This window comes from Cyprinodon tularosa, unplaced genomic scaffold, assembly GCF_016077235.1.
Source record: "Cyprinodon tularosa strain WSP-4 unplaced genomic scaffold, ASM1607723v1 ctg5, whole genome shotgun sequence".
In the NCBI taxonomy this organism is placed as follows: Eukaryota; Metazoa; Chordata; class Actinopteri; order Cyprinodontiformes; family Cyprinodontidae; genus Cyprinodon; species Cyprinodon tularosa.
The window spans coordinates 1,248,824-1,276,538 of NW_024039229.1; the positions used below are offsets into that span (position 1 = coordinate 1,248,824).

Genomic DNA, 27,715 nt, shown 5'->3' on the forward strand with positions numbered 1-27,715 from the left:
ATGGGCCTGAGTTTGATGCAAATCTTATAGACTTTAAACACTTTGTGAAGAAAAAAAACCCCAAAAAACACAGAAATATTATGTCATCAATGCCATATAAGGTTAAAAATATATGTAAATGTATTATTAAAGGTTTATTATGAAGAACTTTGTGGGTTTTTATCGACTCTGAATGAGACTTGGAACACAGAGAAATCGTACCAGTGACCTTTCACCTGGTTGGGTATTTTAGGTCCACGATGAGCTTCAGTCTGAAGTAACCAAGCTTGTAAAACTGAGAGATTGAGTCAAAACTGTCTTTCCAAACAGTGGCTGGAGGTCATTTCACTGAGGCGTGTCGTTAAAGAACATACAGCGGAGAGCTGAGAGAGGAAAAGGAAAATCCACTTTAACGCTCCGCTGCTGACACACCTGAAAACTCTTTGATAATGGAGCCGTTTCCCATCTGGGTGATATTTTGCTTTCAGAATAAAAACAGAGTTAAAATGACACTTTGAACTCATCAAGTCAAAGTTATGGAGTCCCAGACTGACTGAAGAAGTCAATTCAAGCCAAACCCAACGGTCTACCTTGAAGGCCTGGATGACTGCTCACACCAGCCACCATTTCATCTCACCTCCTTAAAAAACTCGCACTCTCTCGTGCACACATTGCATAGACGCCCCTCCCCCACCCAATCCTTACTTCAACACGCATGTAAACACCCACTCTTTCTCTGTAACACCCTTCCAACACACACACACTCACACACACCAAACCACACACACATCTCCCCTAAAACGCATAGGAAACCCTTGTTCATGTACACGAAATCCTGTGCTCAGACACGTGCACACGCCCCGCTCCCCTCCCCCTCCCAGTCCATACCAGGGCACGTCATGACAAAACAAAGAACACCCCATAATAGTCAGAGTTGCATTGTACGCATGGTAACCAGTTATGTCGGAGATGAAGCCACTGTGTGTGTTTGACTGTATATGAGCACAAGCAAACAATCGCACAAAATTATAGTGCAGCGGGCATAAACACACACACACACATGTACACACCCCCGCCTACACACTAAAGTTCTCATCATAAGTGGCGATGCATGCATGTGATAAAAGTCTGAGGCAAAGCTTGTTGCATAAATAGCAAGGGAGCGACAGTGGAAGGAAAAATATGTCTAAGATGCAGAAAGAAAACAACAGAGGCTCCAACTCAGACTAAAAGACACACGTTCATAAAAATATGAGAAAAAAATATCAAAACTACATACACTAGCAAAACAACATAAAAAAATCATGTGATTATAGAAAAAAGATCATATGAATTATAAGCAAATATGGACACAAGCGTCATTATACAATATGTTCATAATGTGCACTCCAATCTTAGGCTTCCATTTTTTTGTCCTTTCTATAGAAAAGTTAGATGATAATAAAGCAAATAGTGAGAATATCCGGTACCCAGGGCCCTCTGAAGGGCCTCACAGGTTTCTCTCTTGCTGTGGTGCCTGCAGACTCCCTCTATAGCCGTTGTGTTTTCATTGATTTAGGTGGAAGTTTGGACTCAGCGCTGCACTGGAAATTAAATCCATCTTTGTTGTCAGTTTGGAGGTTTGGGGGTCAAACCTGATAGGGATTTTATCCACCTTGACAAAAAAAAAAAACACAGCTGTTTCTCTCCTACCGGTATATTAACTCCACAGCATGGTGCAGCCACCACCATGCTTCAGTGTGGTTATGATTGAAAATGTGTAGTTTTGTTTCTCATCTGACAACCAAACAGGTTAGTCCAGACATATGGAAATATAGACTTATGGAGATGCAGGAGATTGTATCACATGTCAAAGAAAGCCAAACACTATTGGAAAAGCTTGTCTGGTGTTGTAGGCTGCATCCCAGACTCACTCCGTTAACAGCTTTTTGACATTTTTGGGAAAACTTGCCAAAAAATGCAAATGCTATATTCTCTGCTAGTAATAATCATCGGCTTAATTGTGCCGAGGTGTCAAAATGTTTTCTGACCGATACCTTTGTACAGTCACAACCTTCTGATCTTATGTCAGCTGTCTACAAATCAAGGCTTTTAGCTTAAGGACGAAATTAAGCAATGTAGGAAAAAGTTTTTTAATTAACCAATAATCATATTTCCTATATTTGATGGCAAGTATGTAACTAAAGTAAAAAAAAAAATGCACAATAAAAACTACAGGAAATACATGTTTAGATGCCCCTTACATTCAGTCATGTGAAAATGGTTGCATCTAGTTTCTTTCATGATCATATTACAGATTTTGCCATAACATACTTTTTAGTATAGTTTAAAAGATAATAGTTTAAATAAGAATAACATAACTCTGTATGCAAACACATTAAAACACAAATAGCTAGACACTGAGTGTAATCTAGGAGCGCGTCTGTGCAAGTTTGTTTGCCATATTTTTCTTTCTTTCTTTACATTTGATCAAAAACAGCTGCGTAGGACACAATAAGCAGCCCAGACCTGCTGCTTCTAATGCATCTTTGTTTAGACAAACTGTGTGTGTGGCTGCACTGGTGCACGTGGGCGTCCTCTAAGTGAAGGAAAACTTAAAAAAAAAAAAAAAAAAGGGAGAGGTCGGGTTTCCTACCCATGATGCATCACTCCCCACCCTCCTTCTCCTCCGTCATCTTCATGCTGGTTGCCCATGGCAATGGACTTATAATGAGGTCAGGTGGACATCCAATAATATTCAACAGCAAAGCCATCAAATAGCAATAAGATCAGATCTTCAGGGGAGAAAACAACACAATCATCTCACCATGGCACTGAACACAGGAGGCACACTGCACAAAAATGACCAGGAAACATTGTTAAGCATGAGTCACACTTCCTCTAACCCCTGCAATTAATTATATTTGAACATACAAACAAGTTTGACTTTAAAGGATTAGTTAGGAAACTTCTATAAAAACTCTCCAAGTTACTGGATATGGAAGACCAAGAGCAGAGACATTCTGAGCTGAAAACTGCAGTTTCATTGAGAAAAGTCTAAATTTTAGACAGATATAATTGCACTATTAACTGTCTTTAACCATAACAGACCGTGGGTGGAAGATCCAAGGTGAGGATGAGGAGATGTTCTCTGTTCTATTACACCACATTACTTCTAGGTAACAGTAATTAAGCACATCTGACAGCTTTTTAAAACAAAATACAAATCTTTAAAACTTCAATTCAATTCAGTTTATTTGTATAGCTCCAATTCAAGGCCCTTTACAGTTCACCAGATCATACAGTCAGATTGATTCAAAGTTCTGTAACGAAAACCAATTGATTGCATCGACTCATTGACTCGAATGCAATCCCACACACTAAGCATGCTTGTAGCGACAGTAGAGAGGAAAAACTCCCTTTTAACGGGAAGAAACGTCCAGCAGAACCAGGTTCAGTGTGAGCGGCCATCTGCCAAGGGTGACTGAGGTTCAAGGAGACAGAAGCAGAGATACAAAAAGTAACTCTAAAAGGCGACCCCGTCCAGGAAACACAGCCAGGCAGACGAGCTCCGAGCCAACTCCTATGTCAGAGGATAAAGAGAGCACATCCAGCCAGTCACAGTCAGAGAAACAGGAATACACTGGAAAAACAGGCCGGTCTCCAACGTCTATAAACAAAGGTGTTGATGGCAGCAGCACAGCTGATATTTCTCTCCAGGATGGTGTCACAGCCAAACAGCAACAGACGAGGAAAAAGAGAGAATTGTGTGGGAATAACTCAATGATTTCAGATGAAAAGAAGTTCAAACCAAGTATAAGACTGTAAGAGATGCCAAAAGTAGACTGAACACTGAGGCCGAACCAAACTTCCAGAGAAGGTCAAAGACAGACAATCGAAAAAAGGCAAAAGTAGCTCAATAAACCACTTATTCAAAGTTATGGGGAACATCATCTAAATGCGCTTCATGTGGATGAGCTTCAACAGCCAAAGACCACAGTAAGCTCTTCCATCAGTAGCCAACTGGTCTCCACTCCAGTTAAACCTTCTTATGTGTCTGGATCCAATCAGTCTGGGATGTGGTGGAAAAGGAAAGTTGCTTCTGTGTTAAATTTATCCTGAGGACCGTGGTTGTTATTTTGTTGAGTCTATGCCTGATAGAATTAAAGCAGTTCTGACGGGAAAAAGTGGGTCCGACCCTTTACCAAACATAAGTGCTTTGCAAAGAAGAGTTTAACATTCATGATTTTATTTAAATAACGTAACCCGACTTTAAAGAAGTTCTTCTTTATATGCTTCTTTAGAAGCTTCCTGTAAATGATGGCAAACATGTTCTGGATGCAAACTTTTATCAGGCTAATTCAATTTCTTCCAACTAAAAGGGGAATCTTAGAAAATAAACTGAAGCTGCAGGAACACGATAGGCTGACTGATGGCTATGTTAACTCAATGGAAATTGGATTGTTTTCCTCTTTGTATGATTGTCATAGTTATAGAGTTCTACACTGTAAATGTAGTATGTGAACCAAAAGCTGTAAGGTGTTTGGCCTTGTTTATCCGGATCCATATTTTTCTTAATTATCAAAATAAAAATGATAGAGGAAGAGGTGGAATAAAGCTGCCAATGAGGATACAGAAATGATCTCAGACATCCCCCAGGAATCTATATCTGTAAAAGAAACAAACCCTGTGGTTAGTAAATGTCAGAAAGAGAAAGTCATTAAGCAGCCGAGAGGACAGAAACACAAAGAGATCCAACATGAAAGAAAAGGACAGAGATAAAGATGTGATGCAAAAGCTAAGATATTGAGGGATATGACTAGATACTGGCAGTGGATGAGGAACCAGAGGTTACGGTGAAGCTTAATAGTTCAAACATTTTTTTATTCTCCATCTGATTCACGCCGTCGTGACTCAGACAAAGGAACCTGCAGCCTCCATGCTGTGCTCAGTCTGAAGGATCCATTTTAGAGTGCCAATCAAAGATGAGGCTTTGTCATTTACATATTGAATCAACTGAGGCCCACTGACAACCCGAGGGAGCAGCCCCTCCTAGTGTTCACTGTGGAGTAGTGCACCTCACAGCTGTCAAAGCAAAAAAAGAGTCAGAACATTTATCAGGTCAATTTGAATGGCTCTATTTAAAAGGTAATCAATTAAACTGATTTATATCAAACTTACAGATCCAATTTTCACCCTGCTCTGGTTAGTGTAAAGGTGTATCTCTTAAGAGTTTTTAAGAGAGAGAAGACAGAACAACATACCATTCAAGTAGAGTATGTTGATATTAAATGGTAAAGACTTTTAACTTACTTGTTAACTTTTACAGTTTTTGTATCTCTGCCTCTGTATCCTTGAACCCCAGTCGGGCTCGGCAGATGGCTGCTCACACTGAGCCTGGTTCTGCAGGGGGTTTCCTACTGTTAAAAGGGAATTTTTCCTCTCCACTGTCGCAACAAACATGCTTAGTGTGAGGGATTGCCTTCGAGTCAATGAGTCGATGCAATCAACTGGTTTTCCTTAGATAGAAAACTTTGAATCAATTTGACTGTATGATCTAGTGAACTGTAAAGTGCCTTGAGATGAAATGTGTTGTGAATTGGCGCGATATAAACTGAATTGAATTAAAAAGACTAGATCCACTTAGATGATCTAAACCCTGAACGTTTCTTATAAAATAACAGACTAACGCATGCTTGTAAAATTTATAGAAAACTGTTTTTCTATAAAGGCTTCCTCTTACAGATAGATATCTTTTTAAAGATAATAAAAATCTAAATAAGAATTTTTAACTGAAAGGAATGAGAAATTGGTGTCAGTGAATACCCACAGAGGTCACCTTCTTAGCAGAGATGGGTAGTAACTAGTTATAGTACTTGAGTTACTTTTTGGAAAAATAATTACTTTGATTAGTTTTACAGCATTTTACCTTTCCCTTAGTTGAGTAAAATGTCTACTTCATCCACTGTAACTTCACTTAATGAAAACAATCCTGTTTTAAACAAATACGCACCATTGAGAGACACTCTTCTTTTTTTGTGCTCATGGCTTATTGGTTAACTCTTATTTTCCATCTGCTCAGTCTGCAGTACCATTAGGAGGTTGAGTGAAAATACAGTAAACAGTTTATTGTAATTTAACCCACTCTTTCATATACTAACTATTGGTTTTGTAAGTTTTTAACTCCAAAAATGTATCTTGAAGCGTATTCATTACACCAAATGTTTTATTGTGTAATCAATTTATGTTATACAAGTGCTGGTCATAAAATTAGAATATCATGAAAAAGTAGATTGATTTCAGTTATTCCATTTAAAAAGTGAAACTTGTATATTATATTCATACATTACATACAAACTCATATATTTCAGATGTTTATTTTGTTTAATTTTGATGATTACAAATGACAACAAATGAAAATCTCAAATTCATCATATCAGAAAATTAGAATATTACTGAAGACCAATAAAAACAAAGGATTTATAGAAATGTTGGCCAACTGAAAAGTATGAACATGAAAAGTATGAGCATGTACAGCACTCAGTATTTAGTTGGGCCTCCTTTGGCCTGTATTACTGCAGCAATGCGGCGTGGCATGGAGTCGATCAGTCTGTGGCACTGCTCAGGTGTTATGATAGCCCAGGTTGCTCTAATAGTGGCTTTTAGCTCTTCTGAATTGTTGGGTCTGGTGTATTGCATCTTCTTCTTCACAATACCCCATAGATTTTCTATGGGGTTAAGGTCAGGAGAGTTTGCTGGCCAATTAAGAACAGGGATACCATGGTCCTTCAACCAGGTACTGGTAGCTTTGGCACTGTGTGCAGGTGCCAAGTCCTGTTGGAAAATGAAATCTGCATCTCCAAAAAGTTGGTCAGCTGCAGGAAGCATGTAGTGCTCTAAAACTTCCTGGTATGTGGCTGCGTTGACCCTGGACCTCAGAAAACACAATGGACCAACACCAGCAGATGACATGGCACCCCAAACCATCACTGACTGTGGAATCTTTACACTGGACTTCAAGCAACGTGGATGAAGTGCCTCTCTTCTTTTCCTCCAGACTCTGGGACCTTGATTTCCAAAGGAAATGCAAAATTTACTTTCATCAGAGAACATGACTTTGGACCACTCACCAGCAGTCCAGTCCTGTTTCACTTTAGCCCAGGCAAGACGCTTCTGACGCTGTCTGTGGTTCAAGAGTGGCTTGACACAAGGAATGCGACAGCAGAAACCCATGTCTTTCATAACAGACCTGTTATGCAATAAACAGACCTGTCTGGAGGCAAACATGTTGCTGAAGAAAGCTTTGTACATTTCCCAGGACCCTTGATTCTCTCAAACCAATAAAAAGAACAGACTGCAGAATCAAAAATATGATGGGTGGGATAACAGAGCCTTAATCAGAGAAGATGCCAAAGGGCCAGTGGTAACTCTGGAGGAGCTGCAGCTCAGACTGTAAGGTCTGCTACTGACTATCAGTCCTGAATATAAATCTGGCCTGACGGTTAAATGGCGAGAAGAAAGTGAAAGAAAAATGAACCTTTTAAACACGGCGTTGGATGCATCATCCTGTGGGGAGGCGGTTTATGGTCAGACTTATTGGGAATATGGGTTGAGTTTAATAACCAAGATCATGGAAGAATGTCCAACTTTAAGCCACTTTATGTTAGTTTACAAAAGAAATTTAAAATAAATGTGAGAAAATGTGTTTTGTTTTCGTTGATACTAATGTTTTTATTTCATGTATATTAACCACAATAATTTTTCTCAAGTCAATAATTGGATTTAACTGATCCGTCCTTTCCTCGTATATTTCTGAGTTTAAACCAGAAAGAGTGAACAAAAAAAAATCCAGAAACCTGCTCCTCTTCCGACTGATAAATAAAAGTGATTAAAGCAGAATCAAATCAAGGTGGTAAAACATTCAAGTACTATTTTTATTATTTCCATAAACCCACCACACCGAACATTCAAATTCTAATGCATAACAAATGTTTATTGATCTTTAAGTATTGCTTTGAAATATCTCTGCACATGGCAAGCTCCTGCTTACCAGACCAACCGGGTGGTTAACTGTTGGCACTGCGTGTTCATCAAGTAGCTGTAAAAATATCTAAAAAGTACGAAGAGGGAAGAAAATAAAAATTAAACCCTAAAGTGTCTAAAACCCTCCAAGAATATTGTCCCCAAAGAAACAATTAAGAAGCAAAAAATATCCATAATACTCATAATTCATTTAACATCTGATCAAAAATGTCAACAGATTGTTTTTAAAAGGAAAGATTTTCTGTTCATTTGAGAGAAAAACAATCATTTTAAGGGTTAACGTAGTTTTCTAGGCTCAGGACAGAGAACACTGAAACAACACAGAGTAATATAGTTCACCATTTTACACATTCTATGCAAAAATAATCTATAGTTTGTTAAATAAGCACAAAGGCTGAGCGAGAAGCTGAAACTGCTAATGATAGCTTTCAGTCTTTGTCTAGTTCAGAGGTTGGGCCAAAAAGAGCAACCAAACAAAGCCTGGGAAGAATCTCAAAGGTATTTCGAATAGTATTTCCATTATCGTCGACGTCCACATTCTTTAGAAACAATTCAGCTAAACTTTGGCGACAGAGGGAACATGTGAACCATGTGGCCCTTTAAGGCTTTCAGGTGAAAAAGGCAGTAAAAGCAAAAAAAAAAAAAGGAACTGAACATGTGTTACCGAGCAGGCCTGTTGTTCTCCTCATCTTGTTTAAACAAAATACAACATTTCTCAACATTCTGACTGATTAAACAGCTTAAGGTTATGAAAAACTGTCATTATTCAGACATATAGGGTAGTTTCCACTATTTAATGAAAGCAACTCCAGAAACCCTTAACTAAGGGATCAGACTGGATTTAGGCACTAAGACTTTGAAGCGTGCTGAATAATAATTGTTGTTTATGGGATTTTTAGAGCTGTGAGGCTCAAACACTCGGAGTGATGCAGGAAAATTAAGGCACGTCAGGTTTGGATTTTTATGTGGCAGAAACCTGAGATGCAGCTAAAATGCCGTCCTTTATTTTCACCACTTTAATGTCTTATTTGCCATTTGGGAAAGCAATTTTAAATATAATTCAGGACAAGAAGTGACAAAGGTAAAGATCGGGTTGATGGGAGCCATTTGGTTCAGGGGGTCAAATGCTTTGGCAACTGCAGGTCTGGAGGATCAAATGTCAGTTTCTTTCTCCACCTTTGGTCAAACGCTAAATCTTGTTTGCTGCCATGCAGACAAACCTGTCGTTCCTGCTCGTCATGTTTTTCCATTAGTTCATATGACCCCATTCTCAATGAGGGCAAAGTTTTCACTGTTAAAGAGTTTAGTTACAGACCTACATGAGCCGACGGGTTCGAATGGGAAGTCAGCCGAGCTCTAGTTTTGTTTTCAGTAAATATATTTTTAGGATCAAGGGAAAGGATCAATTAGTCAGTGTCTGAAGCTGCAGGTCAATTATTTTGATTAGCAAAAACCATCATGGTGAATCCATCATTTCGTAGCAAACGTTTGGATATGGACATTTTTAAACAGATATTCTGTTTGAAAAGATATAAACTTAATTAAAAAAGCCTTACTTATAAAGAACGTTATATCTGTTTTTCTCCAAAAACTAACCTTAAATCTCTTTGTGGGTATAAATAAAACACCTACTGTGTTGCTATTCACCTTTCAGTTATGCTATTTAGAAAACAGAAAACAGCAGTAAATAGATTCAAAATGCATTTTCTTGTCTAGAAATAAATTTATGAAGAAAAAAAAACAGATCAGAAAAAAAATAAACATTAAACTTGTTGAACAGAGAAGTGAAAGCTGGCACATAAAAGGTTGGGAGGCGGTTTCAACACCAGCGATGTGGGTCTCCCTCGGTTTCCTGGCAACCATCAGTTTCAGTTGTAAACTCGTCTCCATCCGAGTGTCGCTGGTTCAAACCTCTTCATTCGCTCCGTTATCGAAAAAAAAAAAAACCCTGTTTACTTGTTAATGTGGAGTGTAGTTGATGTATGTTAACCGTATTAGAGGGACTTCTATTTACTGGGGAAAATAAAGCGCCAGTCAGTTCCAACACCACACCCATGTTAGGTCACTACGGCTGAAGGCACTGTTTAAACATGCCCCTACATCCCTCCCCTTGGTGCTCCCTCCCTCTGTTCCCATAGAGGATTGATCTCTTCCTCGTCCGTCCACACCTTCTTCTGCTCCTCGTCCTCCTCTGGAAGGCTTTTATAGGAGAAGGCAGCGCTTCTTGGGTTTGATATCTGGGGGCTCCAGAGCTGCCAGGATGGCCTCATCGAACACATTCTTCAGTCCTCTCTGAAAGGGAGACAGAGAGAAATTTCATTGTTTTTTTTTCAAATTTTTTAGTGACGCTAAACACGCCTATACACTGAGAAATGTAGTCAATACAGTCATACATTGAACAACAAATTACTAATAAAAATGATGGTGATTTTCAGTGATTCTGAATTAGTTGGAAAGAGTGAAACTATTTTAGCTTTCAGTTTTGTTTCATTTCAAATTTAAGTCCTAATGTCAGTGTGTATCCCCACTAGGGGTGGAACGGTTCACAAAATCCACGGTTTGGTTCGGTTCGCGGTTTTGTGGTCACAGTTTTCGGTTCAGTATAAGTTGATTGTTAGCCTGACATGTTGGTCGTGTTGCTGTTAGCATAAACAAAACGTGTTGCACAATGCTTGCACACGGTTGCACTTTTATCCACAACTTTCTTTCCGCCATCTTCGTAGGTCACTCTAAATGCAAAGCGGTCCCATACAGCAGACCTATAAAGTGCTGCTGGTGCGTCTTCCAACTCCTGTTCTTTCCCACCTTCTGCTCTGGAGTTTACATGCTTCGCCTATGAGAAAAAAAAGTAGCGCATGAACCGAACGCAACACACACGAATCAAACCGAGACAGTCGAACCGAACGGTTCGGACGGTTTTCATAAACCGTTCAATCCCTAATCCCCACCCCCAAGTATGAAGACATTTCGCTTCCTATCCAGAAAGCTTTCTCAACTCAAAGTGTCTGGAGTAATGTGGAGCTACAGGCTTTATAGAATTGCCCCAAAAAAGCCTTGTTATGGCGTAGAAAACATGCAAATTGAAGAGAAATACAGGTCCACACCTCTATAATGGGGAGTCATTAGGGTCGTATTGGCCTGGCTTACAGGAGCGATGTTTTGAATTCCAGCATAGCGATGAGGATTGAGAGGATAGCCGGAAGGAATCAACTCTATTGCTGCTTTGTAGGTATTTCAAGAGCTGAAACCCAAGTGCTCCTCCACTGTTTAAGGTTTGTTTTTCTCTCTTAACGTAAATGGCTTCTTTCCCACCCCTTTCAAACCACCTATTTTCTTTCTCCAAAAGAGTGGTGAATATTAACCTATTAATTCCTCCCTCACTCCCTTTTTTAATAAAGAGTTACACAATGATAAACTAAAAGCTCACAACCTTGTAACAATAGCTTATAAAGTTACATCAACGGAAAGTGTTGCGGTCTTTCAAAATCTCGTTTCAGGACTTCCTGCAGCACCTTTATAAACAATTATTACCACACCATCCAAAAGCAATAGTATCAGAAACTAAAATAATATGAATCCGCTAACTGACATAGTAGAAGCTTCCTCATTAATATGTTCCTGCTTATTGGTAAAAAACACCCTGGTTAAAGCTGCAGAGCAGCATTGGAAGGGATTTACTGCAGGTGTTGTGCAAAGCAGATGTATTCCTGTTACATGAAGACAGGTCCAGTCATGTGAAAATTGAAGGAACACTCAAAGCTATAAATACCAACCTGTCAGTTTGAGCTTGGGGAATGTTTATTTATGTGATTGTTGTTATAAAAACAAGCTCAGTTATTTAACATTTTGGTGTAATTATAAATTAGAATCAGTTTCATTAACCTTGGGAAAACAGGACCAGCAGTTCTTTAGACCTAGCAGGCTGGAGGCCACATTCTCAGAGCTCTAGGTCAGTGCATTTTCAGGCAGTATGGTTTTTAATTTCAAACCGAAAATAAAGAAAATCCCTAAAACTGATCAATGTTTTTGAACCAAACAAAAAGAAATCACATAGCAAACTGTTTTCTGTTTTTACTAGAAGAAATCCCCTTTGCTCTGCATACTGGATGAAGCTTTAAGTGAACATTAGACAATCTATTTGAGCTTTAATCCCAGAAAACCTTCTGTTGTGACTTTTGTTTTGCATCTGCAAAAATAAAATAAAAAAAAACCCCACAAACACACAAAAACAGAAAAAAAAAAAAAGTACAACACCTCAGTCTCTGATGCTGTCGGGTCAGTTTGTCAAACCATGAAGTAAGCTCTGTTTGAACCGGCTGATCACCATGGTAACTGTGCCATCTACTGTCTTATTAAAAAACGTATTCTAAGAGTGAGATCCCATTGCGGTTTATTACTCCACCAACGAGGCTGTGTTTACATCGGCCTTGGTTTGTCCGTCTGTTTTAAAATAACTAAAAAAGTTCTGAATGATTTTGCTAAAAATTTTTAGAGAAGCTGACTGGCAATAAATGATTACATTTTGGTTTTGATCCAGGTCATAATCAGGATACCGGTACATAAATTTTATAAAGGTTTTTCTAAATCTAATTGTGAGATAGGGATATTTGGTGGAACAAGCAGTTCCCACCTGAACCCGAGGGGGGCAGCAGTGACTATTCAGCTTCGGACTCAAAAAGTCTGGAAGTATTATACTGAAGACAAACATAAAATAACACAAGAAAAGGGAACGTTGTAAGTTTTTTATCAGGATTAACTGAAAACTTATCAATGGATCTTAATGAAATTGTTACCAGAGGTGCGCTTCATGGAACAATCCATTAAAATTTGGAGATGATCCAGATCATGTGAGAGTCTTAGCAATCGGAGTAAATCACAATGTGGTGCAGATTTAGCTGCTTGGATGAGATCTATGCACTCAGAGTGCTTTTCTAGTTTTCATTTTCATTTGGTTCAAATGAATGAAAATACAGGTCAGTTTCTGGGGGTTTTCCTCCTTATTGGTTTTAAACCAAAAAACAGTGTCTGAATGTTTACCAACCCATGTAGAAAATTGTTTTTCAAACTGAAACCAACAATAAAAACAAGAAAGAAATTTTTTTTTACTCAAAATATTCATAAAATAGTATAGACAAACAGTAGTTCCTTTTTTAATTTCTAATTTCAGAAGATTAAAAGAGACAGGAATATCACAGCTAGTGCAACACTAAAAGACTAACTTTAGAAAGTTTTGAACTCTGTAAAATATACTGAAATATTAGCTATGTTTGGTGTAACTGAATTTGTTTATAGAGATGTCATTGAGGTTTTTGTATGAACCGGATGCAGCATAAAAGGAACAAGCTTCAGGATAAAACTACGATCACATAGAGGGGGTGTTAACAGCTGCGCAACTAATATACCGTAAGTGTATGTTAGATTGCATACTCAACAACCAGTTATTCAAGGTTACATTTCTAACATGTTTATCCGTTTACTGATCAGATGGCAGCAGGTCAAACTATGGGGTTAAAAACATCCAACCACTTCACAGTAACCCTCTAGGTTTGTCAAAAAACTCATAACTCACTCCTGTTACATCAGAACTAGAAACAAAATCAGGTAAAATAATTGATTTATTCACTTTTTATCCATTTTCTCCATATTCAAAAGTAAAAGGTGGCGTCCTAGGGGTTAGGGCATTGGACTTAGAATCCTGAGGTTCTGAGTTAGAAACCCACTCCCACAGCAGCTCACTGCTCCCCGAGGGGATGGGTTAAATTCAGAGAGCTCATTTTGTTGCTCTGTACTTGTGACAGTGTAATGACAATAAAAAAAAGCTACAAGTTGAACTCCTTAATCCAGTGAGGGGAGCACTCGGCTACTTTCTCTCTGGCAACTGGCAGGTTGACTAATGCTAATGGTTAGCATCAGTGTTTAAATTACCCGTCCAGGTGGAAAGCAGCTTCCTTTGTCTACTTTCTGTCACAAAAAGCTTGACTAATGTTCTGTGTTTTGTTTCAAACCTGAGAATAATAATGCTGAGCAGAAGCCATTTCTCAGAGCTATCATAAAGTTAGCTCATGTTACTTCAGCCTGCTATAGTTAGTAAGTATTTTTACACTTTGAATCATTATACTTTGATTCTGCACCAATCTACTATTGTCTTGGTGGATTTTTTTTTTTTTTTTCAGAAAAATTAAGCATTTTAATGAAAAATGTGAAATTGACACAGAAACTGCTCTCTCATCTTTTAATTCTTGATTTAAATTTGAAAAGCAAATGAGAGCTGAAGTTTATACTGAGAACCACTGAAACTCTAAGGTGTTTTTCAGTTTGTAAATTCTTTATTTTCATGGCTCACAATCTAAGACTGGCCCCAACCCCAAAGCTAACCTTAATCACAACAACTGATGAACTGACAGATTACAAACAGTTTATTAGATGTTGTGTAGCTTTGAAGCAGGAGAGGTTTCACTCTAAGGTCATTTATGAATCAATAAGGGCCTCAATGCTCAGGGGAGAGTCTGCATACAATAGGGCCCCTCCCTGGTTACCTGCGTCAGAGCGGAACACTCCACATATTTGACGGCTCTGAGCTCTCGTGCCAGTTTCTCTCCGCTTTCAGAGCTCAAGGGTCGTTGTTTGTTCTTGGCCAGCTTCTCCAAGGTGTTGCTGTCGTCTCTTAAATCCAGCTGAGTCCCAACCAGCAGGAAGGGGGTCCGTGGGCAGTGGTGTGAAATCTCAGGCACCCACTGTGATGAAAAAAGAAACATTTCAGCCATGACAGACTATATAATTAAAGGTACCTATTTTAGTCAGGAAACAGACAGAGAGCCTAACATTAAAGCCACATTCATCTGCCCCCACTAAATGCCTTGCCTGTGGATAGTGGAATAGGGTGGAATCCATCCCAGTGAACACTGGGACATAGCTCAATGGGAAAGTAAATTATTCTTATTGCTTATTTCAACCGTTGCGTATATTAGCTGCATATGAATCAAGATGTTATAACCAAAAAAAATTGATTGACAGATGACTGTTGATATATGATTGGCAGAATTTAGGTGTTCAAGCTGATGTATAACTAACTGGCCTGCATAAGATAAAGGGAAAAAAAACAAAAACACAAATTTAAAGACAGGTTTTTTTGTTTTTTTTTAATAGAAATTTTCTATCTTTTGGGACAATATGGTCTAATAAAGAGTACATTTATATACATGTTTAAGCCAGAATGATTTAACATTTAAATATGACTTCCCTACGACTTTAAAACTAAAACAGAATTGAAAATCAGAAGTCAAAACTAACTGAAAATTAATAAAAATTTCAAAACTAACATCGATCGCTACAGGATTTAAGTAATCAAACCTTTTCTCTGACGTTCTCAAAGGAGGAAGGTGAAACGACGGAGAAACAGACGAGGAAGACATCGGTCTGAGGGTAACTGAGGGGTCGCAGCCTGTCATAGTCCTCCTGACCTGTAGAGGGAGACAGATAAAATGAAAACTCTAATAATAGTAATTAAGTTGAATCAGGAAGAAAGAAAAAAGTCTGACTCACCTGCTGTGTCAAACAGTCCAAGAGTGTACGGCTCTCCTCCGATCATCACCGTCACGGCATAGTTGTCAAAGACCTGGGCATGAAACAGGAAAGGAGATTAAATAAAGACTTAAAAAATAAGCTGAGAGGAAGTCTGAGGAAAGGGAAGTGAAAATGTGAGAAATAAGGAAGAATGCTAAAAGAAATCTTACCCAGAAGGACCATTTAAAAAGGGGACCATTTAATAAAGGGAAGGTAAATAAATGGGTATATCCAAGCCTCATGTCAGGTTTACGTCATTATTGCTTAAACCTCAGAGCAACTCATGAGCTGATATTCATGTTTCAAAGATTAAATTTTTAGTCCATAGGCCTTTGAATGTATCAAAATGTTTTTTTTTTTTATTATTAATTTCAGATTATCTGGGGTTTAACTAACCCTCCTCCTCTCCAGCTCAGGTTCAGCTTCAGAAGCACCATGAAAGGCTCCAACTAGCTGTTGGTGTGGGGCCCAGTTTACCAAAAAGAAACTGAATTACCAATAAATGAGTAATACTGTTTACCTTTATCTTGGTTTTAATCATAATCAGCAACGCCTTGGTGCGAGGGATTGCTCTAGTGTCAAAAAAACAATCAGCTGGGTTTCCTTAGACAGAAAACTTTAAGCTATTCACATTAATAACAGATGGTAGATCTACTAGCTGAGGTTTACAGCCGACATGAACGTTTGTTCTTGTATCGGCCGATATGTGCCACCATTAAACTATTCATTGGTGCTTTCGCCTGCGTTGCTGCTTCTCTATCTGTTATCCCTTGTTAAGGTTTTGTTTGATTCATTATTAAATATAATATTTTGCTTTTTAAGCTAAGAATTGTGCAACATTTGTTATCATTTTGTTTTTTATATTGTAAATAGGGAAAAAGAACAACAATCGGCAGCAGATGTCAATGGATTGGTTAGATTGGCACCTTTGGGATTAAAAATCCTGTATGAATAAAGCTCAACTCTGTTTTAATCATTTGAATGAATTATCAGTAAAGTGCCCTGACAGTGACACTATATAAATAAACTGAACTGAATCAAATAATATCTGAAAGCCTTTTAGACTTAGATTTATTTTGTAATTTTGTATACACAGGTGCATACAAAAAAAAGGAAGGATGAGCTGAGTCTGCTGCTTGCGTGACCCTGACAGCAACATGTTGCAATCAGTTAAACAATCTCATATTTTCAGCCAGTAAACCTACTCAGTAATCTGACACTCAAAAGAGAACATATATGTGTATGTATCATCAATCAGTGAGTGCTAAATTAAAAACCTTTGTATAAAAGATGTATTTATTGCTTTTCAGAGCTATTGGATTAAGAAAAACAAAAGTTTGTCCCCTGCTTTACAAAACAAAAAAGCATTAGTTTTTAATCTTTTGCATTACAGAAATGTTTTTATCCATTTTTTTTTCTTCCAAAATGGCACCAAAGCTTCTGGCTAGAGCTCAGGGAGTCCTGCTGTGACTCTATGGTCACTTATTTTCTGTAAAACTTTGGCCAATGAGTTCGTCAGCTGAATAAATCTGAGAAGAATGTGGCCTTTAAGGGTTTGTGAGTCTCTGCAGGTGGTTCAAATATCTTGTTTGCAGCGTCATCACCATGGCAACATAAACTTCCTGTTTATGTGGAACCTACTCTTTGTGAGGTGGAAATTACTTCCCTTACAAAGCCCCACCCTCGTGCAGCCAGAAATCATGTGAGGCAGCCTTATTGTATTCAAGCTGCTGCAGGTTGCATCAAGTATTTGCTCTTCAAGAGGAAAACCTTAAAGAAGGGAAAATAAAGGTTTTCCAATTAAAGGTTTCTTACTGAACTGTTCTGGTAAACAGGCTTGCAGTCTCAGCCTGTTTTCACCCACCTGTTGCCAGGGATGTTGACATGCAGCATGCCTGCAAACTGAGCGTGTAAAATCAGTTCTGCTAATGTAGAAATATGCTAAAGCCTTCCTGTGCCTGCATGAACACCGCATGGCTATCAGATAAATCAGGCAATGTGGATTTTATAACTCTGCACTTAGATTTAAGTTTGAACTAAACTCTGATTTCTATCAATTAAGCTTTATGAGATGATAAATATGTAATATTCATCCTATCATTCACAGATCTAAGGAAACTTATGCTACTGCAATCCCCATCCTGAAAACACGGATACATTTTCAGAACTCAGTATTATCTAGTACTTTATAATATTATTTTTATTGAACTTTCTTTATTTATCTAAAGCTAAATTAACACTTTGTTAAAAACAGCTTCATTACTCAAGTAAAAATGAGGATGGGCCAAACAAAGTGTTTCTTAATCTCAGTGAGCACCAAATCATCCCAAAAGCTCGATGAGGATAACCATTTACCATCATTTCCGGTTGTTCTACATAATTTTTAAAAATCAGACTCATTGAAGTTCATGAGAACTTAACATTTGTTAGATACTTGAACAGATAACGGCCTTCTGGGTTATATTTCTATATTCCCCATCGTTATATGAAGAGACTCGTTTGCATTATTTCAGTTCCAGAAAGTGGACTAGAAAGAGAGCCTGAGGTGAATCACTGACATGTATGGACAAAAGCAGGCAGCAGGAAACGGAGCAGCTGGGCGAGGCCAGGGAAAAATGTACACTTTAGTAAACACGTAAAAGAGTAGAGCTCTATGGCCCGGACTGCATTTATACTTAATTAACTTTACCTCCATAGGTTTAAACTGAAATCAAAAGCACAGCTAAGATCCTGTAACTGAGCTGACCGTCTTTGTAACTTACCTCAATTTATGGTAAATTGGTGTAATATATACATATATATATATATATATATATATATATATATATATATATATATATAAAAAATAATAACTGATCCTTTTAAAATGATGTTAAAACTACAGCTTTAACTCAAATCCGGTAAAACAACACCAGGAAAGGACTGAAATCAGAAGTGGAAGGAAATTTAATTTATCAAATCTAAAACAGTGGCATTTATTTCCAGCTTTGGTTGATCAGCATGATGGGCAGAGGTTGTTTTTCCATTTCCAGGGGAAAGATTGAACCATGATGTTAAATCTAATAACATAACACTCCCAATCCAAACTTTCTCCTGGATTTACTCCTGACACATCTGGTCTTATGCTACATTCACACCTAAAGCAGCAAGAGCAGCAAAAAACGTATCTGCTGCTTCATTTTTGCTGCTTGTACCAGTATAGTTGTGATGCGCGGCTGTATGGAAGCAAATCATTACCATATTTAAAATGAAAAAGCATTTTCAGAAATGCTTTTTCATTTTAAGAATGTGGCTGCATTGTTTGGCTCATAAATGAAATTAGTCATCAATCACCCTGTTTGCATTTTCATTCTCTTCTTCACCACTGCTCATCCTTTTACTTAATTAAAATGAAAAAGAAAAAGACATTTGAGATTTATTTTTTCAAAATGTACCCCAGCAAATACATACCAAATTTAATTTTGAAATGTAAAGATAACGATTTGCTTCCATACGGCTGAAGCATCTTTGCTGCTTTGGCTGTGAGGTGGAAAAGTTGGTCTGATACGCGATGGGCGGAGCTACCCTATCCTTTCTTTGCCTGTAACAATAGCAGCTATATATGCTGTTATCAATGGGTAAAAAGCAGTTTGAATCTATTTTGAAGTGAGAAAGTGCACCTGAAAACTTCCGTCTGTCAGTTCATCCAGATTACCATCATGCCTATGGCCCGGTGGCCACTTTGCAGTGTGCCGCTGCGGCTGTAAGGCGTTTTTCGTGTAAGTAATCCAAACTGCAGGCACCAGGATAATAAAAGCAACCATGTTTTTCTGGCAGATTTCGACATTTTACGTCAATTTAGGCTTTAATGAACTGCTTCAGGAGTGATCATAGCACTCTGCATCAGCAGTGCTGTCTCTCTCCCTGCCAGCTCCCAGATCAGCTTCTCTGATTGGTTGTGGCGGCGCATCGAGCAGCAAAATTTCAATTTTTCCAACTCCAGCAGCTGCTGCATTTGCAGTGGGTTCCGCTCATCAGATGCTCTACTCCTGCTGCTCAAAACGCAGTCAGTAGACTTTAGCTCACCTTTATTCTATCACTACCTTTTTACTTGGAGTTGTTTCAGTAAACAATTGAACACAGTTTGATTCGTTGTTTAAGTCCTGATGCCTTTAATTAAATATTATTCTAGAAGAATCCTCCAAGGCATCTATTTACATTGCAATCAAATCCAACATGTTAGTCATTAATTGACAAATGAGATGAAAACTGAAAGCAGTTAGAGGCACTCCATCCGATTTAGGAGTATCGGAGTAACGAAAAATAAACCACTGAATATAACAGGTGCACCATTTATACTGTTATTTGGGCAGCTCATAATGTTTTGTTTAAATGAAACCAAAGAAATTATACCAAAAAGAAGACAGCCTTAACAGGTCAGTAAACTATTCGGGAAGATAATTTCTCCCTCCCTCTCCTTGATTTCCTGTTGTGTGTTTTTTTTTTTTTGGGTTTTCTTTAAGCTGACTAACAGGAAACAACAAAGCAAGAAGCTGCAGCAACACAATGAATCAAAGAGGAAACAGGAGGTCTGCATGCAAAGCTGTAATGAATCTGTTGACTGAGCTACATCTGTCGTCTGACTTCTTTTAAGACAAGAACTAAAACTGGAAACGGTAAACAGAAACTGACACTTTAAAGCTTTGTTATTCATCCTAGATGCTATATTAAAATCTGTATCACAAGGTGCAAACTGCAGAATAATCAGGTTGTGGCTTATAACACAGGCAGAAAGAGGATGTATTGAACACCATGAGAACAATAAAAAAAAATAACAACTGGCCTGAATGCAAATGAGATTTGAAGAACTGTGGGGATACGAAAAAATAGCATATGCAAATGGTGAAGAAACTGTTTTATGAGAGAAAATATATCTTTAAGTAAATAAAACAGAGTAAAAAACAGGACTAATGGAAACGGCTGGTTCTGCAAACCTCTCATTACTCCGAGCTAAGAGGTGGGAGCAAAAGAAGCTGGCTATAGGCTACATGGGCCTGGAAATCAACAGTCAGTGAGCCGTTCTAATGCCACAAACCTAAACGCAGAGTTTGCATCAACAGTGGAGGATCTGAGCCAAGTTTGGTGCTTCTGTTAATCAGCAGGATGCTGCAGCAACACTAACGGCCACAACATAAGACTAAATGCAAAGAAATCAACATCATAAATCATACTGTTTTAGAAATAATATTTCCATTTATAATTATTCCTGTAAATGATCGTTTCCAAACTTAATATCCTGAAAAAGAAATTAAGTCTTCCAAAAAAAATAAAACTAGAAACTTAAGTTTCGTTCTCAACAACTTTACAAAAACAGAGTTAGTTTAAAGCTGATAATAAAAGTGTTGGTGTTGTTTGGAAAGGAGGCCTGCCATGTTTACATCAGCTTACAAAGCGCCCAGTTCCTATAAGATCAATCCCTTTGGTGTCAGAATATAATAACCAGTCTGGAACCACACCTAGCAGTAATCTGATCCATAAAACGGAGCCACTCTGCCTACCTTCCTACAAACAGCGGCTAAATAGGCAGCCCAGCTGAAGGAGGTCAAACTTGTAAAGGAAAGACGAGAACTCACTGATGGGTTTTCATCGCATCCATTTTAAAGAATCATCTGGTATAAACCTTTAACAAACTGTTAAATGATACTCATTTTTTCAGTTCACTACAGCCCTTAAAGCTCATTTTGTTTTGTTTCCTCAGTCCAGACACTATAAACAAGTATTGCTTCCTGTTTAACAGGAAACAGCAGCACAGTTTTAAGGGTTAAATATATCTCACTTCTGTGTGTCTATAAAATACCACTTGATATCAGCTGGGACCAAGTAGCCTGATATACGGTTACTCACAGTTGGGACGTATTCAGAGGGAAATTTGTTGGTTGTGTAGGAGATGAGCAGGCAGGTCTTCCCCACAGCACCGTCACCCACTACCACACACTTTATGGTCTGCATCTGGGAAAGGAAGAAGCAATGGGATTAGCTAATAGCAAGGTACATTCTACTAAACACAGAAACAAAACCAAAAAACTGAGGGAATTATGGATTATTATCTATGAGAATCATTTCAGGATTTAAATTAAAGGAAAACCAGTTAGCTATTTCTGAGGCGAGTGACAGGAGGTGCACCCTGGAACTGAACCGTGTTGACAAAGCAAGCTAAAGGGGTAGTTATTATCCCGCAGCAGTGTGTCACAGGTATTTTTGATTTATGTCCAATTTTGAAGCATGGTCTGCGATATGTTATTCCACGCCACAGCGCAAGAGGGAAAATCGGGAACTAGCTGTGTGTCTAGATACGGCAGATGCAATGAGGAAGTGGGGCAACGGAGGGACATGAGGGCGAAAAAGAGCGGGGGTCCAGGTGGAATAAGAGTCCCAGCATTCTCGCGCACATCGGTCTTCTAGCTGGTCGATCTTCACGCGTTGTTTTCCATGATGGCACTCATACAAACAAAACAAGCCGGTAAGGTACCAAACAGGAAATACGCTTAGTGTAGAGCAGATGTAGATTTGACCAATCAGAGGCCTCCTGTTAGGGGCACTTTCTGCGGTAACCTACAATTTTGGATAGGTACAGCAAAGTGTAGAGGCAGGGGCATATCTGCGTTAACTGTGAAACAGACGACCTGGTTTTTGAGCATAAACCAGCTTTAACCAGTGGTGGAAAGTAGCAAAGTACATTTTCCTGGATTACTGTACTTATGTACATTTTTTGAGTATCTTTACTTTACTTGGGTAATTTCTTTAGGGGGATACTAATAACTTTTCCTCAACTACATTTTAAAGTTAAATATTCTCCTTTCTATTCCACTACATTTTCAGGAAGCTACTAGTTTCTTGTTCCTTTTAGCTCAGCTTAGCTTTGTATGCCTCTGTTGCTGTTTTTCTCTCTTGAAATGCAATTTCAACATGGCAGATAGCACCCCTTAGGACTGAATCTGGACTCCACTGTTTTAGAGATTAGCATAACATTCCACAAATGTGAGAAAGTCAGGGCAGATATTATTTGTAGTTTATAAAATTATTAAGGCCTTAGTTGTTGCCATGTGGCCATGTTGTTCAGTATGATGAGTTCTCAAAGCAGTTAAGGTTTCTTTCTTTTAACAGGTTCATCTGTAACCATCTTTTCCACAATGAAAGTGTGAGGAGAATCAAGACTCCTGTTTTCTTTTTGATGTGCTTTTAAATTAGAAATAATAAGCAAAATAGCCATCCTTATTTTTTTTTTTTGTGGGATTTATGTGCCAACGTTCTTCACAGGTGGTTTAGAAATGGTAGCAGATGGTTCTATGGGCCAGTACATCAGGTGGTTTCTGAAAGTTACAAGGCTCTTTTAAATTACTCTGAAAATTAGACAGAAATGTACTAATATTGCAAAATTTGATTTGTATTTTTGAATACTTAAATACTATAAAACTAATGTACTTTTGAAGTATGTTCAAAAGTGAGTACTTCAATATTTTAACTTGAGTAGATGTTTGACCGTATAAGTTTTACTTTTAGTTGTGTAAGATTTGACTATGAGTATTAATCCTTTCACTAAAGTACTACTGTTGAGTATTTTTTCCACCACTACCCATAACCGACTGTCTTTGTATCAGTTTTCAAAGCGTCCACAGTCTGAACATCATGCCACCTTCCAGCTGATCCAGCTCTGCTCAATGAAAGGCCGCCATTTTGTCCTTTTCTTACCTTTCTTCATGTTGTGATTACATGGATGTAACCAAAATTACTACCGTGTGACTGGCGGCGGGCATTTATCGAGATATTTATCTTCATCGTGATCAATTTCTAGTCATGTTAACAATTTAGATTCATCATCTAAACAATACATTAGAATTATTGGTTATATAAAAAAACAAAACACGGTTACTACATTCAGTGATGTTAGTCACGTTTAGTGATAATGGTCACCTTTCTTTAGCAATTAACAACTATTTTGCAAATCGATTAACCTATTGACTCGTTTTTAAATTAATCGATTAATAATTGAATGGCAAAAAGTTCCTAAAAGAAGATTTTACACAGAATTGAAACATATTAAGGCTAAAACTGTTCTAGAGCATATTAAAGGACAAAAAGGTTTTCATTTAGAATACAAAATGTTAAGATATTTTTTTTTTACAATTTTGGTATAATAACCGCTTTGAGTGGGTTGCTCTTTCATCAAAACACACGTTTTAGGCTCTAAACTCAAAAGATTAATCAACTACTAAAGTAGTTAATGATTATTTCAGTAAGCATTTAATCCCGTTTAATCCAATTAATCGTTTCAGCCCTAATTTCTTCATTCAACTGGGGACTTGAAAAAGCCTATTTTTATTTTCCATATTTTAATCCGAACATTATTTGTAATTATGTGGCTATGAATGCTGTGGTCTGAAGTCTCAACTATATAGTTATCTAAGAGTGATTTTAAAGAATTAATAAAGAGTTTCTTTTTTTTATCTTATAACAGTACCATAAATGATCATGATAAAATTTTAATGCCATATTACAGAGCCCTACATCTGACGTCTACATGCTCCATGGTGGGGCGTTTATAATAACACTGTTATAATAACAGTTCTTCACGACCCCAAAGCGCCTGGTGGGGCGGTGAAGCGCTCACACAGAATTCAAAATAAATTGGGCTCTCATATAAAAAAATTCAGAAATGAGCATCAGGAACTGCTGTTGCAAAATATCCTTCCGTATAATGGAATAGTTCTGATTAAAGAAGATTAGGAAACAAAACCAATAAAGTAAAATTTGAAACTCTTTAAAAGGGGAAACAGATCCATCACCTGATTTTAGGCCTTCTATTTCACCTGCCATCTAAAGAAGAATGCCACCTCCAGATTAGTCACAAACTCTCTTAGCGGTGGCTGATGTGACACATAGTTTTAGCCCCGACAGCGTAAAGATCTTTACTACAAAGTGATAACCTTCATAATTTACATGCCCAACTGAATGACTCAACAACTGCAGGAAAAAAACAACCTGCCCTTCTGCTTCTTGTCAACATGATAACGACATTGAGCCGTAAAGCCTGTGGGCCTGACGGGAACGAGAAAAGGAACTGAGAAGATGGAAACAGTGGCAGCTCTCTACTTAAGTGTTTTTATTATTTGAGCACCCAGAATCTAAGCGCTTAGCATACCCAGGTTGGTGGTTCATTAGGAGGGACAATAGCACCAAACTATGTGCTTCCTATCCATCAGTGGCTCTTTGTTTGGGCCTTTCTGGCTGTATGCAGCATTCAGCTGGACTCTGATGAGTCAGGGACTCGGTAACTGGCTGCAGGAACGATGACAGCGGTTATGTCAGGAAAACATTCCTCAGTTCTAATTCCTATTCACATGAAAACAATTCTGAACAACTATTGGCAAGCATGTTGCTTTAATTCACATTACTCTGCAGCACAAGCAGTTATCTGGGATATCAAGCAGGTCCTGTTTGGCAATCAACAGCTTTAAAAGATTCAGCATATGATAGGAATGGGTTTTTTCCCCTTTAAAATAGGCCAACTTCAAATGAAGTTTTAACTGTTAATACCTTATAGGAAATTAAAGGAAAAGTGTTAAAGTACTTCAAAAGTAAACACGTCAAGTTTACTTAACCGATCTATACCACCGTAACCCTAAAAAACGCTTTCTATTGGAAATAATTCCATTTTAATATGTCAGCCGAGGTTGAATTTAGGTCTATTTGAAGACTGTACTATATCAATTTCTACAAATCAGGACAAGCACCTCATGATCTTCTATAATTACACAATAAAAATGACAAAATGCACCAAGAGTCAGACTTGGAAACCTCAACATTTAAGTAACTGCATATAATTTCGAAAAAAAAAGCAAAACAATTGTAAAATTAAAGGTGGACAATAATTTCATATGAATATATATATGTTCATATAGAAGAACATATATATTATTTTATGCAATAACAGTAATATGTGGTTGTTTTGTATTTTGATATACATTTCAGTTGATTACAGCACTCGTCATTGACTGACCCCTGGTTTTTTTGTGTTATTTTCTTTTTTTAGGAAATATTTCAAAAATTTCTGAAAGGAGTTTTGTAAACCTTGTAAAATAATTGTCACAAGTTTCTAAACGGAAACTGTTGTAAGCATTCCTGCCAGTTATTTGCGAACATTGATATTGTAATTATAGTATATCATCCGAAATTAAATAATACATTGTTATTGTGATATAGGTTTTGCTCATATGGTATGAATCTGTGAAAAATGAACTTCCTATACCCAATTCTCATGTGATAACATCCCTTTCTTTGATAATGATGGGAATTATAGTTACTTAATGTATTTCTAGGATATTAAGACATTAACAAATGAACATTTTGGGGTTTAGTAAGAATGAGAACCATTAAAAATACTTTATGAGATGTTTTATGCTTCTACAAGGATAATTTTCAAAAGTTTTAATTACTACTATGGACTTAGAAGAAATAAAAGTTGAAGAAAGAAAAGATGGATTCAATTGTCAATTTAGCCTTTGATTTGATCAGACAAAACTACGGAGCACAAAATAGGCATTTTTATAAATAAAAAAATAAAGAGCAATTCTGCTCTGTAACATTTGGTGGATGCTGTTAAACATCATTGACACTTCATGCAATTATACAACAAGTTTTCTAAATCTATCTTACATATGTTGAAAGCCCATGAAATCTAATCAGGGCAAAGCAAATCACTTTTAAATTAGAGTGATGCATTTAATTATTAAGTTATGATAAAACAAAGTATTAATTTAATGCTTTAATCCTATTTTACATCACTAACTTGACTGGGATTGCATAACAATTTATTCTATTTGGCTTCATCTGGCATATTTACATGATGGACTGTATTATTAATGTTAATTAATGTCACATTTAGATTAAAATCTGACAAATATATGGAAGTAAAAATTTTTTCAGCGTGATAACACTGGTAAATGTTTAAAGAAAGGAAAACACAATTTGTTACAATGTACAAACTAACAAAACAAGTGAAAATCCTGATCCTCGTTCCTTAAACTAAACCTAAAAACATTACTGTTGCCGTGAGATTGTTCTAGACTCCATCTTTGACGTATTCAGACCTCTAAACGATTTGAAAGTCATATTTCTGCCGAGTTTCTTCTTCTTAGTCACTTCCGCATATAAAGAATACATGAACATACTTGTCAAAGGCTCAAGAGTCACGGTGTTGCTTAAAGAAATAAAACAGACGAAAATATACTGTTAGAGGTTATTGACGCCATTTTTAAATAATTTTTTGAATAACTCGGTGTTTATTGTAACGATAGCTAATCTGGGTGAGCCAACCACCATGGCTACAACCGTAATTAAAGATTGAAAATAAAGTAAAATAAAAAAAATATATAATAAAGATGAGTAGCATATACAATTATGAGAGAAATTGTAATGATATGTCGCTAAAGCAGCAGCAGGTCTGGATTACCTCCAGGGTCCAACCTTTTCAACTCTGGGCAGAGATTTAATAGCGCTGCTAGCCTAAAGTTAGCCAAAGGAAGTTAGTTTGTTTCGGTTAGCAAAATTATCTTTCAATAGACCACCCGTTGTACAACTGTTATGGTAGGAAACGTCACATCAAAACTCAGTACTTCTCTGACTATAGTTCCTTCTTTATAACCAGTAAACTTCAGTTTATTTTCAGTTGACAGCTCTTACCTTCGCTCACCGTCGCTGAAGCGTTCAGACTGGCGTGGTGCATTCAATTGCTTCCTGGAAATCCCCTTTCTTCCTGTACAGGAAGTGAATGAATTAGGTGGTGTTCAAGATCGCCTGGGATTTTTCTAAACACTTTAGTTAGTTTTTAAGGCATGTTTTAAAGGGTTAAGAATATACGTCTTCATTTTTTAAACTGAGAAAGCCTCATAATATACAAAAAGGAGTGTATTTTAGTCACTTTAAAATAAAATGTCTCATATATATATATATATATAGATAGATAGATAGATAGATATCACATAATAGCATACAGCAGCTATATGCAGTCCACTTTATTCTATTGCACATAACTGGAACTTGATCTTTCACCAACAGAGGGCGACAAAAGGCAAACTGAATATGTTCCAAGTCCTTGGTGAGCTTTCTCTCTTTC

The 27,715-nt window shown here is 37.5% G+C and overlaps 1 protein-coding gene across 1 annotated transcript; it reads right to left on the reverse strand.

Annotated features, from left to right (window-relative positions):
* Positions 1 to 7,862: 7,862 nt before the first annotated feature.
* Positions 7,863 to 27,381, reverse strand: LOC119795001 (cell division control protein 42 homolog). The gene is made up of 6 exons (XM_038302791.1): positions 27,283 to 27,381; positions 21,448 to 21,552; positions 15,544 to 15,616; positions 15,352 to 15,461; positions 14,538 to 14,735; positions 7,863 to 10,293 (listed from the first exon to the last, which is right to left on the reverse strand). Exons 2-6 carry the CDS (start codon positions 21,550 to 21,552, stop codon positions 10,204 to 10,206), a joined length of 576 nt encoding a protein of 191 aa, XP_038158719.1. The 5' UTR covers positions 27,283 to 27,381; the 3' UTR covers positions 7,863 to 10,203.
* Between the last annotated feature and the right edge of the window lie 334 nt (positions 27,382 to 27,715).

What these genes read in the sequence shown, in the direction of transcription:
- LOC119795001 (XM_038302791.1), bottom strand. Translation starts at nt 21,552, where the DNA reads ATGCAGACCATAAAGTGTGTGGTAGTGGGTGACGGTGCTGTGGGGAAG. An exon ending in CCTCTGAATACGTCCCAACT is followed by an intron (nt 15,617 to 21,447) that starts GTGAGTAACCGT and finishes TTTCATGCCCAG; the next exon opens with GTCTTTGACAACTATGCCGT. An exon ending in TTGAGAACGTCAGAGAAAAG is followed by an intron (nt 14,736 to 15,351) that starts GTTTGATTACTT and finishes TTTTCATCACAG; the next exon opens with TGGGTGCCTGAGATTTCACA.